The 17,150-nt window shown below is 43.8% G+C and overlaps 1 protein-coding gene across 1 annotated transcript; it reads left to right on the forward strand.

Annotated features, from left to right (window-relative positions):
* Positions 1–160: 160 nt before the first annotated feature.
* On the forward strand, positions 161–15,654 carry LOC311096277 (uncharacterized protein; the record flags this gene model as incomplete). Its single annotated transcript, XM_084135344.1, has 15 exons — positions 161–560; positions 642–713; positions 982–1,374; positions 1,470–1,871; positions 1,964–2,053; positions 10,698–10,831; positions 10,932–11,210; positions 11,638–11,788; positions 12,268–12,393; positions 12,475–12,659; positions 13,042–13,205; positions 14,225–14,470; positions 14,610–14,772; positions 15,126–15,229; positions 15,312–15,654. 15 exons carry the CDS (start codon positions 161–163, stop codon positions 15,313–15,315), a joined length of 2,913 nt encoding a protein of 970 aa, XP_083991470.1. The 3' UTR covers positions 15,316–15,654.
* Positions 15,655–17,150: the final 1,496 nt, after the last annotated feature.

The raw sequence follows: 17,150 nt of genomic DNA on the forward strand, positions 1-17,150 counted from the left end.
AGATATTAAGATCAGTTGGGTGTCGATTGGAGACGCCCCAGATAGTTAGGTTTAGGGAAAAATCTACCACACTAAATAAAGTTTTATACATGAGGCCCCTAGTGTTTATGCAGGTGGATAGCCTAATACAAAGTGTATAATACAGAGATCTCTTTTGTCCATGACAGTTGCTTTCCAAAGCATCAGCAGTGATCCCTGCTACAACTATGAGTCTCTGGATCGTCCCTGGAGAGCCAACAATGAAAGTGGAGATTACATTTGTGATGAATCTTTCTCCTGGAATGGCTGGTACCGTCTTCTCTACTATGGAATGGACATCCGGATGTCAGAGACCTGTGTTAATTCATACACCTGTAACACAGACCTCAATCTGTGGCTCAATGATCCTCACCCTCAGATAGAGGATGGAGTGGTGACCAGGGAGGTCTGTGGAGGTAGTTATTATTGGGAAAGCTGCTGTGAATACAAGACAGTTCCCATCAGAGTGAAAGCGTGTCCAGACAATTACTATGTCTATGAACTTGTGAATCCACAATTATGGTGTTCAGGATACTGTACAGGTACTGTGGTTTTTGTAATTTTTAAATCGTTCAAACCTTTCAAAATGATTTTTCTCATGGCATGAATTTCCTTCTTTTTAGATGTCAACACTATTTCACAGGCAGTTTCCACTATAAGTCCAGATATATTCACTGGATCTACCATCATCTTGAGTAAGCTATATATAATATATATGAATGAATATATGATTAACTCAACAGCCAAATTTGCTCTTGTTGTTTCCAATTAAAGTTTTGCATTAAAGTTTAAATGGCAATTTTTATACATTAACTTGAACCATCACTATCTAACACAGTCATGTTATGTATAAATGGTTTATGAATCTCATGATTATTTGTAGTTTGACTGGTTTAGATTTGTACTTGTGAAGTTTATCATTGAAATATAATATGTTTTGGTATCATCATCTCTTACTAACAGATTATGACCCGTGTAATAACTACAACATACTCGACAACTACTGGAGAAACGCATTCAATTACTGGTCTAGTAATGGATTCATAACTGGACATGATGACAATCGTGTAGAATGGGATGGCTGGTATCGACTCTTCATTAATGGATCAAGTGCTCAGATGCCTGAGTGGTGTATGACTTACATGTCATGTGGAGGTTTTAGTTCTCTGTGGCTTAATGGCTCTCATCCTCGGCTAGACGATGGAGTTGTTACTCGTGAGATTTACGGTACTCACTATGATAAGTGCAGTCGCTACAGATCCGACCCGATCCAAGTCAAAGCTTGTCCTGGAAATTATTATGTCTACAAATTTACCAGACCAACTCTTTCAATCCCAGCTCCTGTATATTGTGCAGGTACATTCGTTATTCATTCATCTTTGTTTTTGTCATGATTATCATGAACTGTATTGATGGTTTTTATGTTATTATAATGCACACTTTCTGCATAGTATCTTTCATCACTCCAATTGTCGACCCCTGCTACAACTATACCAGTCTGGATCAGCCTTGGAGATCCACAGACAACTCTTACTATAATAACTATAACTACTATAGTACGTGTGATTTTAATGTGGACTGGAATGGCTGGTACAGAATGTTCTACAATGGTGAAAATACTCAGATGCCAGAATCATGTGTAAATCAAGGCATGTGTGGCACTAATTACCCACTGTGGCTCAGCGGCCCTCACCCACAGCTGGAAGATGGAGTGGTCACCCGTCAGGTCTGTGTCTCCTCATGGAGCGGCTGCTGTACTTACACATCCCACCCTATAAGTGTCAAAGCCTGTCCAGGAAATTACTATGTTTATGAGTTTGTCAAGCCAATATTTTGTGGAGCTTACTGTGTAGGTGAGCACTTACTCATGATCTTCAGCCATTAACTTTTCAGAATTTTGTTATGAAAATGATTGCTGTTGACATAAAATTGTTCCTAATACCAGAATCCACAAGCCAGTCAATCCCATCAGCATCTACAACAACAGAGACGATCTCATCTATAGAATCCATGACTCCACCAATCACAACCACTGGTAAAGTCTTGTCTTGCTTCCTTTATGAACTCTCATGAGCATCTTAGACTTTTGTTTTGTTTGACCCATTACACAAGAGTGTAGAAAAAAATCATAGCTAAACTAATTTCTTCTGAATATAAATCACATTAGACAGAAGTAAAACAGCTCACAAAATAATTATTTATGTTTGTGGAAATGGCCATTTTCAATAATTCTTTCTAATATCAACTTCCTCATCTTCTCAACAGCCTTTTGTTACACATTATTGCTGAATTTTCAGTCTTTCCTATAGTGATGGATAAAGGAATTTGGCTTGCGTATCACATCATAATTAGAGCAGGAAGTTACGACTTACAACTTAAGTTTTCCTAAACACTTAACTTACAATATGAGTTGTTCGAATATCTCGAATTTCTAGGGGTGAAAATAAATGTGGCACACGTTAAAGGATAGATTTTTGTGAAAAATTTTGAATAAAAAAAAGAAAAATAGGAATGCACTGATACCGATACCAGTCGGGCTCGATATTGAGTTCATGTGCTTGTAGTCGTAAAAATGCTCCGATACCAATAAGCGATACCAGGCAGCGTGTAAACAGTGTTTGTGTCCCGACAAAGAAACACTGACAACAGAGGGTATAATAGGGATAAAAAGAAGGCCGTCTATGAAGTAAATGTATCTTATTAGTAGAATATTAAACGAAATATAGTAACACATAGCTGTGGTGCGCGAGCTGATAAGAGAAAAGCATGTAGCTTATTATTAACATTTAACTGACGAGAGAGAGAGCGAGCACTTCTGTTGAATGCTCTTGATTGGGGATCGCTCACTCAGCATGTGTTATTGGGATTAAAACTAAATCATATATGTAAGTAAAACATGAAGTGTTACCTGATTTATGTTTAACGAGTGGTTCCCTACATTATTACAGGACGACACCATCAAGAAGTTTCATGAACGCAAACATCCAAAGCGCGTGCCCCGAAAACGTACTCGGTTACCTAATGTAACCTCGGTTCTCTCTAGAAGAGGGAACGAGTATTGCGTAAGTAGCTTACGCTTCGGGAAAGTTCTCTTTCTTTGGCTGCTCATTGGCTGCCAGGCGGCAACTGCTTAAGCCTACCAGTGAGCCCGGCGTGATGTCACACCCAATGAGGCTTCGCGCCCTCCACACCCTTCTAACCGTCAAGAAGGGTGTGGCCAGTGTGTATATATTGAGGGCTCACAGGCTGAACTCTGGTTTTCATAGTCTGAAGCGCAAAAGCTCGTGGCGCGTCACGGCAGGTTACGCAATACTCGTTCCCTCTTCTAGAGAGAACCGAGGTTACATTAGGTAACCGAGTACGTTCTCTTACGAGAGGTTCTCTCGTATTGCGTAAGTAGCTTACGCTTCGGGAACCCATTGTCAACGCCGTGCGCGCCGAGCATCCAACACATGAATCCCAGGGAGACCGGGGAAAAACATAACGTTGAAACAGGTGGCCGGTCGGGCCCACACCTGTACTAAGCACTTCACTTCACATAAATGATAGAGCGGCATAGCCGGTCTGTATACATCAGTGGAAATGGTGTGGCCGGCAGCGCGGGCCCACACAGTGCATAAACACGTATAGGGAAAGGGAATAGAGCAGAAACACTGGTCTATTTGTGGAAAAGAATCCTTCCCCTGGTGCCAACCAGAAAATTAACCAGTATGTGGACATAGTCTGCGCATAAGCGACTGGGCAGCATACATGCCACTTATACTGATAACAGTTTAGCCTGCAGGGCGGGAACTTCCAGGTTATAAAACCTCACGAATGTAGATGGGGAGGCCCAGCCCGCCGCCATACAAATATCGTGAATAGAAATTCCACTGGACCAGGCCCACGAAGAGGCCATGCCTCTAGTGGAGTGGGCTCTGACACCCAAAGGACACTGCAGGTGTTTGGAGGCGTAAGCTGCTGCAATCGCGTCCACTATCCACCTGGGCAGGCTCTGTTTCGAGGCGGCGAGACCCTTGGTGCGTCCGCCAAAAGAAACAAAGAGCTGCTCGGACCGCCTGAAAGCGGCGGAACACGTGATGTAAACTCTCAGCGCCCTAACAGAGCATAGGAGGTTATCACTGTCCCCGTTATCGGATATTGGCAGAGCCGAGAGGGAGATGATTTGTGCCCTAAAGGGGGTACCAATCGCTTTGGGAATATACCTGTGTCTCGGTCTGAGAATGACTTTAGAGTCATTCGGTCCGAACTCAAGACATGCAGGGCTAATAGATAGCGCGTGCAGATCCCCCACGCGTTTTACTGAAGACAGAGCTATCAGAAAAACGGTTTTGAGCGAAAGGTACTTAGGATCCACAGATTCAAGCGGTTCAAAAGGAAAAGCCTTCAGGGCCTCCAGGACCAAGGACAGATCCCAAATAGGAACCGAGGGGGGCCGCGGGGGATTCATCTGCCTGGCTCCTCTGAGGAAATGGATAATAAGCTCATTCCTTCCGATTGCCCGGCTGCGCGTCGTCTCAGCGAACGCTGCAATAGCCGCCACATACACTTTGAGCGTGGAAGGGGACCTGCCCTTTTCCAACAGCTCCTGTAGGAAGGAGAGCACTTGCGGAACCCCACATGTGCGTGGATCAAAGTTCTTAGTAGCGCACCATTTAGAGAACACAGACCACTTAGACGCATAGAGCCGTCTCGTGGAGGGAGCTCTAGACTGCGTGATCGTGTTCACGACCCCTTCTGGCAGGTCAACGGGTATCCGTTGATTACCCATGCATGCAGAGACCATCGCTCCGGATGGGGATGCCAGATTGACCCACCGGCTTGAGAGAGGAGATCCTTTCTCACCGGGATCGGCCATGGGGGTGAGTGCGACAGCCTCACCAGCTCTGGGTACCAAATCTGGTTCTCCCAGCGCGGGGCTATAAGGAGCACTGTGTGCTGTGTTACCCTGATCCTTGTTAAAACCTGTGGTAACAGGGAGATCGGGGGAAAAGCGTACAGCGGGAGGCTGGGCCAGGTCTGGGACAGCACGTCCTCGCTTTTCGAGAAAAATTTCGGGCAATGAGCGTTGTCTCTCGACGCAAAGAGGTCGACCTCCGCTCTGCCGAATAGGCGCCAGAGAAACTGGACTGTCTGGGGTTGCAGGGACCATTCTCCCGGGGGAATGATGTCTCTGGACAGTCTGTCTGGACCGACATTCAGGTGGCCCGGCACGTGCGCGGCTCTCAGCGAGCGCAACGAGCGGTGAGCCCAAACGAGAAGGCGTTCTGTCAGCTTGCACAGGTTCCTGGATCTGACACCGCCCTGTCGGATCACATAGGATACCACAGACATGTTGTCCGAGCGGACTAGCACATGGTGATCCTGTATGAATGGGAGGAAGCGCTTGAGCGCGTTCTCGACCGCTATCATCTCCAAACAGTTTATGTGGAGGCATTTCTCCTGGTCTGACCACAGGCCAAAGACCGGTTTGCCCTCGAAAGAGCGCCCCAACCTGAGGTGGAAGCGTCCGTCGAGATAACTTTGCGGTGTGAGATAGCTCCCATTGTCACTCCCCGCTGGTACCAGTTGGCCGCTAACCAGGGCTTCAGTGCTGAAAACGCAGCTCTGAGTCACTCTGGTTCGAATGCCGCCGGAAGCCCAGGCTCTGTGAGGCATTCGGGCATTCAGCCAGCGTTGTAGCGGGCGCATACGTAACAGACCCAGCTGAAGCACTGCTGCAGCTGAAGCCATACAACCCAGCATCCTCTGAAATGTCTTGAGAGGTGCGGTGCTGCCCGGCTGGAAGGACGCGGTCAGGTGTCGAATGCAGCGCACGCGCTGTGTCGACAGGCGGGCCGTCATTGCCACAGTGTCCAGATCCAAACCCAGAAAAGAGGTTGATTGACTGGGCACTAATGAGCTCTTGGTCCAGTTGACCGTGAGCCCCAGGCTGTCCAGGTGGCTTAGAAGCACTGTTCTGTGGGCGATGAGTTCGGCCTCTGACTGTGCTAGAATTAGCCAATCGTCCAAGTAGTTCAGAATTCGCATTCCCCGACCCCTCAGGGGAGCGAGAGCCGTGTCCATGCACTTCGTAAATGTACGGGGTGCCAACGACAGGCCGAAAGGCAGGACGGTGTACTGATATACCTGACCATCGAAGGCGAATCTCAAGAATGGCCAGTGACGGGGTATTATCTGGATCTGAAAGTACACGTCTTTTAGATCGAGAGATATAAACCAGTCCCTCGGGCGAATTTGCGCGAGAATTTGCCCGGTTGTGAGCATTTTGAACGGTCTTCTCATAAGAGCCTTGTTCAAACATCTTAGATCCAAAATTGGTCTGAGAGCTCCGTCCTTCTTGGGAACGAGGAAATAACGGCTGTAAAAGCCCGACTCGCTCATAGAAGGGGAAACCGGTTCTATAGCCCCTTTGCACAGAAGTGTAGCTATTTCTGCTCGGAGTAGATGTACTACTTCTCCATTCACTCTCGTCTCGGTACGCGCCTGAAAGCGCAGGGGGCGGCGAGCGAACTGCAGAGTATAGCCCTTTTTTACTGTGCTTAGCACCCATTCTGATGCGCCTGGAATAGCTTCCCACGCTTTTGAGTGTGAAGCCAGGGGCAGAATGGCCTCCGGGCTCTGATCGCCGCGCGTCGCGGGCTCGAGAGCTCGAAACGGAGGGGTGGGCGCAGCGTGCGCGCTCTTGGTGCTTAGATACGGCGGATCGCACGCAGCGATAGCTGGCCGTTTTACACACGGTGTCCCGGTGGCTTGGACGGGGAACATATAGTGTGAGGCGCGACGCGCGAGGGTGGCGTCGGGGCGAAATGTTCGTTAGTATGTGTGAGCGCTCGAAGGCGGGCACAGGACTTACATTTAAAACATGACCGGTCGTGAGAGGCCGTGTGACAGAGCGGGCAGTGAGTAGGTGTGGGCACGGTGAGGTGGACACGTGACCTACTTTTAACACTCGAGCGGCTTCTGCCTGCTTTGTGAGAGTGGGCTCTGTTACCCCTTTTCCACCAAAGCAGTGCTGGTGCCGGTTCGGAGCCGGTGCCTACTCGCGAACCAGTTATATGTGTTTCGACAGCCAAAGAACCAGTTCTCGGCCAGGAAAATTGGTTCCAAAGCGGCACCAACTCTTTGCTGGACTAGAACCGTTCTTTAACCACGTCACGCTTACGTCGGGGGGTGGGGTTATTGTCGAACTTCTTCTCGAGCATAATCTCCGTCTATAGTAATCCAGACGAGCAGCACAAATGTGTTCTGTCTTCTTCTGACCCCAATATAGGATCGCGAGGCAAGGAGAAACATTTGCAGAAAGACAATGTAGTCCAACATTGTAATTGTTATGTTTGAATTTGGCGCAAGCCTTTCTAGGAAAGCTAAGACGTAGCCTATGGCAACGTACACAGTGATATAACGACGTCGTTCGCTGGGCTCTCTAGTCAGTGGAAAAACAAACAGGTTCTGAGAAGGTTCGCAAGTTGAACCAACTTTGAACCAGCACCAGTTCCAAACCAGTTCTTTTTGGGTGGAAAAGGGGTATGTGAGAAACACGGGATTTATAGTGCTTGTGTGCAGGGGTGAACACGGAAACGTGGGCACATTCACTGCATTTGAAACACATACGGCGTGAGCCGTGCAACCAGACATTATGCTCATTTGAGATTTCTCTGGGTCGCCGTGAGAACGGTGGTTGCGCGCAGGCGAGCGGGTAGATATACCGGCTCGATGACTGCGAAGTAAACATCTGCAGTAGCCGTGGCAACGGGGACTGACAGAGCGTGAAGCTTTGACAGTGGTCCAGCCGCAGCGGGACTTAACCGTCTTTTCTTCCCTCGTGTTTAGACGCTCATAAATACTCGAGCACCATGAGTAGGAGTGGTACGAGAGGCGGGTTCATTTTCTGTATGTAAGAAAAACTGGCCGCGAGCTCGGAGAAGCGAACAGCATAAATTTTTATCTGCCGCGAGAGCCGGGATCGAACTCGGGTCTCCCGCGTGAAAGTCTATGATTCTGCCACTGAACCACAGGGGAGAACACATTACCTTTCAGTTAGCGCGAAGATATAAGAGAGCGACCTCATGTTCGTTTGCAGGCGTGCGTGTATAAAAACAGGCTCGTTTACTGCAATAGTAATATTTCCAGCCGCCTGAACTTAAGAGGGGACTGAGAAATGTGTGAGAATTGGCGGTTTGTCCGGCCACAGCGGGACTAAAACACTCTCTCTCCTCTTTTCGCTGGTGAGTGAGGCGCGCGCGCTGAACGTTGCTCGTGACTGTCCGCTCTGTTATCCCTTGTGAACGGCGCAATCTGCGCGGCCCAACAAGGGGGAGAGCGGGTTCGCTTTCTGTATGTAAGAAAAGCTGGCCGCGAGCTCGGAGAAGCGAACAGCATAAATTATTAACTGCCGCAAGAGCCGGGATCGAACACGGGGCTTTGGCCGTGAAAGCCTAAGATTCCGCCACTGAGCCACAGGGGAGAATACAATAGCTTTCGGTTAGAGCGAGCATATAAGAGAGCGTCATGTCTTGTGACGGCGTTTGCTTGCAGGCGTGCGTGTATTTATAACAGGCTCGTACACTGCGATATGAACAATTCCAGTCGCCTGAACTTAAGAGGGGACTGAGAAATGGAAGTAGGTCCGGCCACAGCGGGACGAAAACACTCTGTTCTCCTTTTCGCCGGTGAGTGACGCGCGAGGACGGAGTAGCTTTCTTGTAACGTAAAGAGAGCTCCAAGACCGTCCGCTTCTGCCATCCCTTGTGAGCGGCGCAGTTTGCGCGGCTCGAACAGAGGGAGAGGAAGCTCGCTCCGAGACCATCCGCTTCTGCCATCCCTTGTGAGCGGCGCAGTAGCGTGGCTCGAACAGAGGGAGAGTGTCTATCTCATTCGCCTCATCCTCTGACGCGGCGGCGGCGCGGGTGAGAGCCGGCGGTTGAGCGGCCGGGAGGGGGGGGCGGAGAGGGCGAGAGAGAAGCTCGAGGGAGAGGTTCCGGCGAGCTCCTCAGTCACAACAGTCTCCGGTGGTCTCTGCGAGCGGCGCTTCTTGCACGGCCCGGCAGGGACAGGCGGAGCGACAGCTTGGTCGAAAACTTCAAGTCGAGCCCGCAGGGTCGACATTGAAAGTTCCTCGCACTCGGGGCAGCCGCCCGTAGAGAGTGCGGTGGCGGCATGCTCGCGGCCCAGGCAGAGAGCGCAGAAGAGGTGGCGGTCTCCGTTGCTGAGCGGGGCGCGGCACGAGCCGCAGGAAAAACGAGGCATTTTGACAAAAACGCCTCGTGCTCTTTTAGAACAGTGAGAGAGAGTGTGTGTCGCAGGCCGAACACACACAGCAGTAATAAAAGGATATGTCGCCGGATAGCGTAGCAGGCACGGATGGCTGAAGGCGGCGAAGGCGGCCGGCTTCCTCAGGCGCTGTCCTAAGCTTGCTGGTCGCTGGTTTCGACGGCGGCGGCTTCTCAAGATCCAGCGATGCGAAGAGCTTCGCTGAAGACAAGAAAATCAGAGTTCAGCCTGTGAGCCCTCAATATATACACACTGGCCACACCCTTCTTGACGGTTAGAAGGGTGTGGAGGGCGCGAAGCCCTCATTGGGTGTGACGTCACGCCGGGCTCACTGGTAGGCTTAAGCAGTTGCCGCCTGGCAGCCAATGAGCACGCTTATACAGCTTGCTTTGGTCTGCCTGCCACTGCACTGCGTTGACAATAAATGCAAAATTAAGGATAATTTTTTGGCTTCAGATCTCGAAGAAAGAGAACTTTCCCGAAGCGTAAGCTACTTACGCAATACGAGAGAACCTCTCGTAAGAGAACCAGAATCTCAGCGCGCTAATACTGAATTGAATAGTCTTTTACGTCTCTGGCTTGTGGGGTCCGTGCGTTCGGTCTTAAAGGGGCAGCAGTCTTATAAACCTGCTGCTGTTTTAATGTTAATCAAACAAATATTCAATATAAAATGTTCAGGAAAACATTACTCACTGCTCTTGACTAAATAGGCTATCTTTTGTAACTTTACAAAAAACCCATCTATATTTAATTTATTCAGTAACGAATATGCAGTGTTTTTTTTCCACATTTGATTGATTACTGTAGTTTTTGTTGTAGTGTCAAAATTGGAATCACTGGTGTCTAAACATGTGTACCACTGACACAGTCCTCAGCACTGAGCTCTGCTGGAGCTGCTCTAAATATGTGCTGTACTGTTAAATGAAAGATAAAATATGATAGAGCAATAAAATGAGGAGTGAAAGTAACAGAAGCTCATACAATGCATTTTAGCAGGCTTAATTAAGCATGAAAATAACTTTAGGAAATATTTATTTGAACAAATTAAGCCAATATGATTTATATTCTTTTGCTTTCTCTACCAATATTTAAAAATTACAAATGCTGTGAAAATACAGGTATTGGTTATATGGTATTGGTATCGGCGAGTACCAAAAATGAAAGTATCGGTATCAGAAAAAGTGGTCTTGGTGCATCCCTAAAAAAATGATGAACGACATTTTACTCATATTTACCAAAGGTGCCAATATTAGTTCACAGTACTCCAATCCACAACCAGAGGTCATCATGTCCCTATACTAATAGCAGCCAGATTCCTCTCACATGACATAAACTCAAAATGAACCTCACAAATCACTGTGAAATGTAAATGTCAAATCTTCTGTATTTTTTGTTTATTCTCACAGCAGCACCAGAAATATTCTACCCTTTCGGCTCATCAGGAGACACACGAAATGCTGCTGCTGATGATGGAAGCTCCATTAAAATTAAGCTGTTGAGGCCTTTTCTGTTCTTTGGCCGAACATACCAGCAGATTTATGTAAGAATTGGATTTCATCTCGATTCTAAGTCTTAATGTGAGTGATTGCATTATAAGCTCATCTGTGGCTGTGATTTTGACAATATATCTCATGTTTCAGGTGAATAATAATGGACACCTCACATTCAACCAGTCTTCATCACAATATTTCCCAAACTCCTTTCCCTCTAATGAAAGCCAAGATATAATTGCTGGTCTCTGGACCGACCTTGACAACAGTGCGAGAGGTGTGGTTTCATATCATCAGTACACTAATGGAAGTGTTCTCACACGCGCCACTCAGGATATAAACAATAATTTCCCAAATCTGACCTTCAACGCTTCTTGGGTCTTTGCTGCAACGTGGGATAAAGTCCCTTACTTTTCCATGTCTGGCACAGTAAGTTTGATTATGCTTCTGAAATGTGACTGTTTTTTACTAAATTCAATTCCATTCAAATAAAACAATTATAACAATGAAATCACACAGTAATGTTCATACAAATAAGAGCAATAATATTACTGATACTAACATTGAATAATATGAATATTTTGTTTAAAAATAATGAACAATGAACACTAAGAGTGATTATGCTTTTTTCCAATCTTTGCAGGAAACATCGTTTCAAGTGGTTTTAATTTCAGGCAGTAATTTTACATTTATTCTGATGAATTATGGTGACATTTCTGTAACAGGACGTCAGGTGGAGGTGAAAGAAGCCTTTCTGTATCAGATCAAAATGTTACTATTCAGTACTATATAAGTGTATCGTATGTATGTGTACAGTTTAAATATATACTTTGCATTTTTTATGTGTATTATACAGGCTGGTTATGACACTGTAAACTCCACACACTACTTTGTGATTCCTGGATCAGTCAACGGGAGCTTTATTCCAAACCTCAAGAGGTCCAGTAATGTCAATGTTACAGGCCGTTGGGCCTTCAGGGTGGACAGTGGACACAACCTCTCTAAAGGTAAGAGTTTTGTCTTTCTAGAAATAGATAAAAACAATAAGGTTTTGTTTTAATAGCCAATTTTTCTTATAAGTTTCATATAACTCTATGCAATGTTTTGAATGAATATAATGCATCTGTTTAAAAACTTAGACTATTATTATCAGTGGACCTAATGAGGGAAATTATTATAAATGTTAAAAAGATCCATTTAATTCACTAGATTTTTTTTTAACTTGAGACCAAGAGCAGTAATCGGTCAGGGTGTAAGATTTTGTACACACAACGCTTAGCTATGGTTGCGTTAGTGAGGTGCATTTAGCTGATACTGTTTTCCAAAGCGACTTCAAATAGTGTAACATAAGCAGCTTGTCACAGAGCCAGCAATATTCATAGTTTACAATTCCAGGTTTAATTGAACGCTTGTTTAGGAAGCAAGCTAGAACAGAGGTTAATTGCAGAAAAGAAGTATTGTATTAAATCTGTGCTTCCCCTTCTAGTTGATGGAAATTCGTGTTCTGAACTCAGCTGTTCTGAGAACGAAAGCTGTGGGATGAAAAATGGTGTTTACGGCTGTTTATGTAAAAAGGACCATCACACACCACAATCACATTCTGACTCTTTTGGTTGGTATCATTCCACAAATAAATTTAAAATATACGGTAATACAATATTCAGTGATTAATTAGCTTTGCTTTTTGTCTCAGATGTCTCAGAAACCTGTGAAAGCAGCTCTGGCTCCATGTCTGTGTCTCGCTGTCAGCTCTTTGAGGCTGGTTTTCCAGCTGATGTCTTACACCTCAATGATCCCAGCTGCAAAGGAACGGTCCGGAATGGCAGAGTGGAATTCCATTTTGATAATGAGGAACACATCTGTGGTACAAATCTTGTGGTAGGTTTAACTATGTATCATTTATTCAAATACACCATCCAATTATTTGTATTGCCTGATGGAAACAACAGAGTTTGACCACTTGGGGAATCTCTATGAGACTTTGAGAATTGTGTATGGAGGCTTGTAAGGGTACTGAAGAATCTGTAACTAACCAAGGGAAGGGCCCAAACAGACCTCCCTAAAGAGAGATTCAGTGGGGAAAGATGCACAGCACCCTGCTATGAAAGAGTTTGGAACATTTGCCCACATTCTCCACCATTAATATGTAACCCACCAATATTTCTCTTGACTGAGGGAAATTTTAGCTTAGTTTCTGCTGTTGCAATACCTTGAATTCATTTTAGGCTAAATAACTAAATTTTACATTTGTTGTTCACAGGCTAACAGCACCCACTTCATCTATGATAACTTTATTCTGGGGACACCGAGGTCAGAGGGTGACAGTCTCATTAGCAGAGAGAAAATCCTGAAGATTTCTTTCAGATGTGTTTATCCTCAATCACAAACACTTTCCATGAATGTGGAAATAAACCCGCTGGAGAGGTGGGAATCTTTTAAGCAGGAAAAACTAATGCACAGTATAAAAATGAGTAAACAAATGCAAATACATGGTTCGAATTACGTGGGAGCCAGTGGGAGCTGAGCTCCCATAGAGAGAGGATGAGCTCCCATGAAAGCAGTAAAATCATACACCTGTGGGGGGCTCTAAAAATCATCAGCACCATTATTTTAAATTACAAATAAAGCACTTTTTCCTTCAGACTACTGTAGCATGACTTAAAAGATAGGACAAGATGCCAAACACATGGATCTCACGGGATCTTGGATCGTCATCACACTACGGTACATCCTTATGCTTAAATCAAGTGATAAAAGTGCCGCTGCGATCATTGGCGCGGATACTGTGTTTGTTTGTGGCTCGCGCACAGTCTTCACTCGGGCGCGCTTCAATCCGTTGTGGAGACTCTCTATTCGTTCCAGTAAAATTACAAAACAAAATGCACACAAACGTGTCTCTGCCTGATATAGAACCACTTATAAACATAATCGGATTTGATGAAAAAAAAAAAAAAACTGATATGAGTGCGGATTTCGACCCAGAACCTCTGACGCGTTTGGCAAATGTTCTACCACTGAACCACTTAATTACACGGTCAAATCTGTCAGATCTATTTCACTCACGTGAAAATTCTCAACAAATTAAACCAAATGTACTATTTAAATTGAATTGTGTTACCAACGCTTTTTTATTAAATTTGTATTATATTTACAAATTTTTATATTTTTATATTACATTATTAAGCTACCGCTCCTGCTCATAGGCTACTTTTTTTTTTTTTTAAAGAGACCCCCACAAAGATGAAATCATAATTCGAACCCTGTGCAAATATACTCTAAGAATATATATATATATATATATATATATATATATATATATATATATATATATATATATATGCTCTTGAAATGTTTACATTTCTAAATTGAGTTGAGGTAAATACAAAAATGTACATGATTTTACTTTATTCTACTTTTTTTTTTTTTGGTGAACATTTCAACAGTATGGTGCGCAAGATCCTCCCCGCTGGTGAAGGCAGATATCTGGTCCGGATGATTCCATATCAGGATGATGAGTTTACCCGGCCCTTCACTGGTCTTGTGGATGCAGAGCTCGACCAGGAGATGCATGTGGAAGTTCGTGTTGAGGGGGTCGACAGCCGCCAGTTTGCCCTGGTGATGGACACGTGTTGGGCTACACCTGTGAATGATCCTGATTACAGCCTCTGCTGGGATCTCATCCTTTCAGAGTAAAGCAGGGATTTTTTTAGGATTGCCTGGGATACTTTATCTCTCATGATTTCAAGACAAAAGCACAGATTCAATTTTTGTTCAGTGGAAACAAAGAAAAGAATTTGATTTGTTGATTGTCATTATTGATATTCTCAGGTGTCCCAATCCAAATGACGACACAGTGGATCTGCTGCAGAACGGCGTCTCGACATCCAGCCGTTTCTCCTTCAGGATGTTTATCTTCACTGCAAACTCCACTAAGCTTTACCTGCACTGTGCTGTTCACCTTTGCCTTCTGTCAAGCAATCGCTGCTCAACTGTGAGTTTACAAAACCTGTCATAATGGGACTGAATTATTCACGCTGATATTAAATGTAACTGATCAATTTAAATATAAATGGGCAAGTCAAAAACACGGTTTGAAAGATGGATTCATGATGTGCTCCTTTCATTATTAAAATTTTTAATTGTGGACAAAAAAAGTTATAGTGGCTTTAAATTCAGTGTTGGAACTTTATCAAATTCTTCAGTGTCAGTATGTAAGGCTGCTGAAATACTTGTTTTGGCTGTCCACTGCTTAACACTCCTTTCACAAAAACAATGGTGATGAACTGTGATTACATATATATAACAGGGATTCACACAGCTGGATTTTGCTCTTTTCTCTATTAGGACTGTGACTCTGGACACCGGCGGAGAGAGGGCAGGTCTCTGGACTTCCATGACAGTGCTTCCATATCCATGGGTCCTCTGGTGTTGTCTGAAATGGAACACAGGTGATTTTAATAATTCATAAATAAAGGTTTCTATGTAAATACATTACATTTCACTGCATTTCATTATATTCCCTGTTCACAGATAAGTGGGTCCCAGAACAAGTGAAGGTATCTGAGGCTTCTTGTCTGTGTGGTTCTCTGATGCTGATACTTGTTCCTCTGATGAGTGTCCTGACACACTTTTAGTTTAGTACCACAACATTTTATATGTATTTTGCCTAATGCCATTTTAATGAATGTAACATTGATGTTATACTGGTTTTGGGTTTAATTTTTTTTTCTTATCTCATGTAGTCTTTGTCTAGAATAAAAATTAATCATTATTTAATAATTTACATGAATTGTTATATACTACATCTTTTACTACGGTAACAAAGACAATCAGATTCATGTTTATTCAAAAGCATTAAAGGGATCATTTCTGTTTTCCGCTTCCTTTCAGTTCTATTGTTTAAAAAAATGAATATGTTTATGTTGCAGCTCAAAGAATTATTTCTATAACAGGCTTTCAGTAATAGAAAGATGATCTGGTTCATGAACAAGATGAATACATGAATGCATCAATAACCTCCCTTTCATTGTTGATAATAGCAAACTGAATTGTGTAACTGGATCAAACAGGATGGAAAGTTTTAGAGTAACAGAGGTTTGATTTAGAAAGGGGGGAAAAAATACATTTAACTTAACTGAAACAATATTCCCAAGAAATCGTGTTTAGCTTTAACCATTTCAATTAGAGGATCGAAAAAAGGAAAAAGAAGAAACGGCTAGAATATTTCTGAATAGTGTCACGTACTAGCCCTCTTTAGATTATGGGAAATCGGGTCAGTGGGAACAGAATTTGGAGAGAGGAGAGGAACTTCTTGTCTCCATCACCAGTAACACACTACCAGATAATGAACTTAAGTTGTTCTTTATTTAATTTAAAATAAACAATAAATGTATATTTCAGACGCCTATACCAAGCTGGTTAAGGTGGGTATCAGGTACAGTATGTTTCAGTTTAGTTTGTGCCGACTCTGGGTTTTAGGCTCCATGAAAGTTGCTTGGCTTTTAGCGGTGTTCATCGCAATAGTAACTTCCACTCCACAGCAAACCTGTTTTAGAGAAGGTTATGTTCTGTGTAAGAGACGTCAACCTAACACTGGACCAGTCAGCTGTGAGCAAAGTGACACATGCCTGACGCAATAAAGTCACTTCCACCATTTCACAGATTTTAAGACAATATCATCTGGCTTTTAGCAATGAACTATTTAAATTATTTTATATTACTTGTGTAATTATTACACGCTTAATTCATTACACATGAGCAATTTTATTTCAACAATTATTATTAAGCATTTAATTTAAATGTGTGTACAGATAATATTTAATATAAATACGCGTTCATAATCAATACATAGAGCTTTATAAATGACTACATGTGAGCTTACATGTTCAAATCTCTGTATACCTATAGTATATATTATCTACTTGATAACCTTCACTTGCACTGATATAGCATGATATTTTCTTCTTGCTATGTAAATGCATTTACAGTATATAATTCATATTCTTCAATGTCTTAATCTTTGGGAGAAGGGAAAATTGAATCACACTGGCTCTCTCGTGAGAAGTGAATCGCATGTTTCAAGGCTTGTGACTGTTTGTTCGCTACTGATGTCACACTTTAATGTGTACACACTCCACACACTCAGGATTAAAGCCTGGGTTAACACAGAAAGTTGATGGCCATTGTCATAAAGGCTGATTGGATTGGTTTGTTTTTTTCAACTCAAAACTAATCCCATAACCCTGATTTTGTTTAACTACCGTCATGGTACGAGCCCCAGGAGGGAGCAGGGCCAAAACAACAAACAAAAGGACTCCTAGCTTAAGTTTAGGTATAACTTGCCTGTACATACAGAGAGAAGAGAGAGAG

This window comes from Abramis brama, assembly GCF_963993115.1.
Source record: "Abramis brama genome assembly, chromosome: 14".
Classification (NCBI taxonomy): Eukaryota; Metazoa; Chordata; class Actinopteri; order Cypriniformes; family Leuciscidae; genus Abramis; species Abramis brama.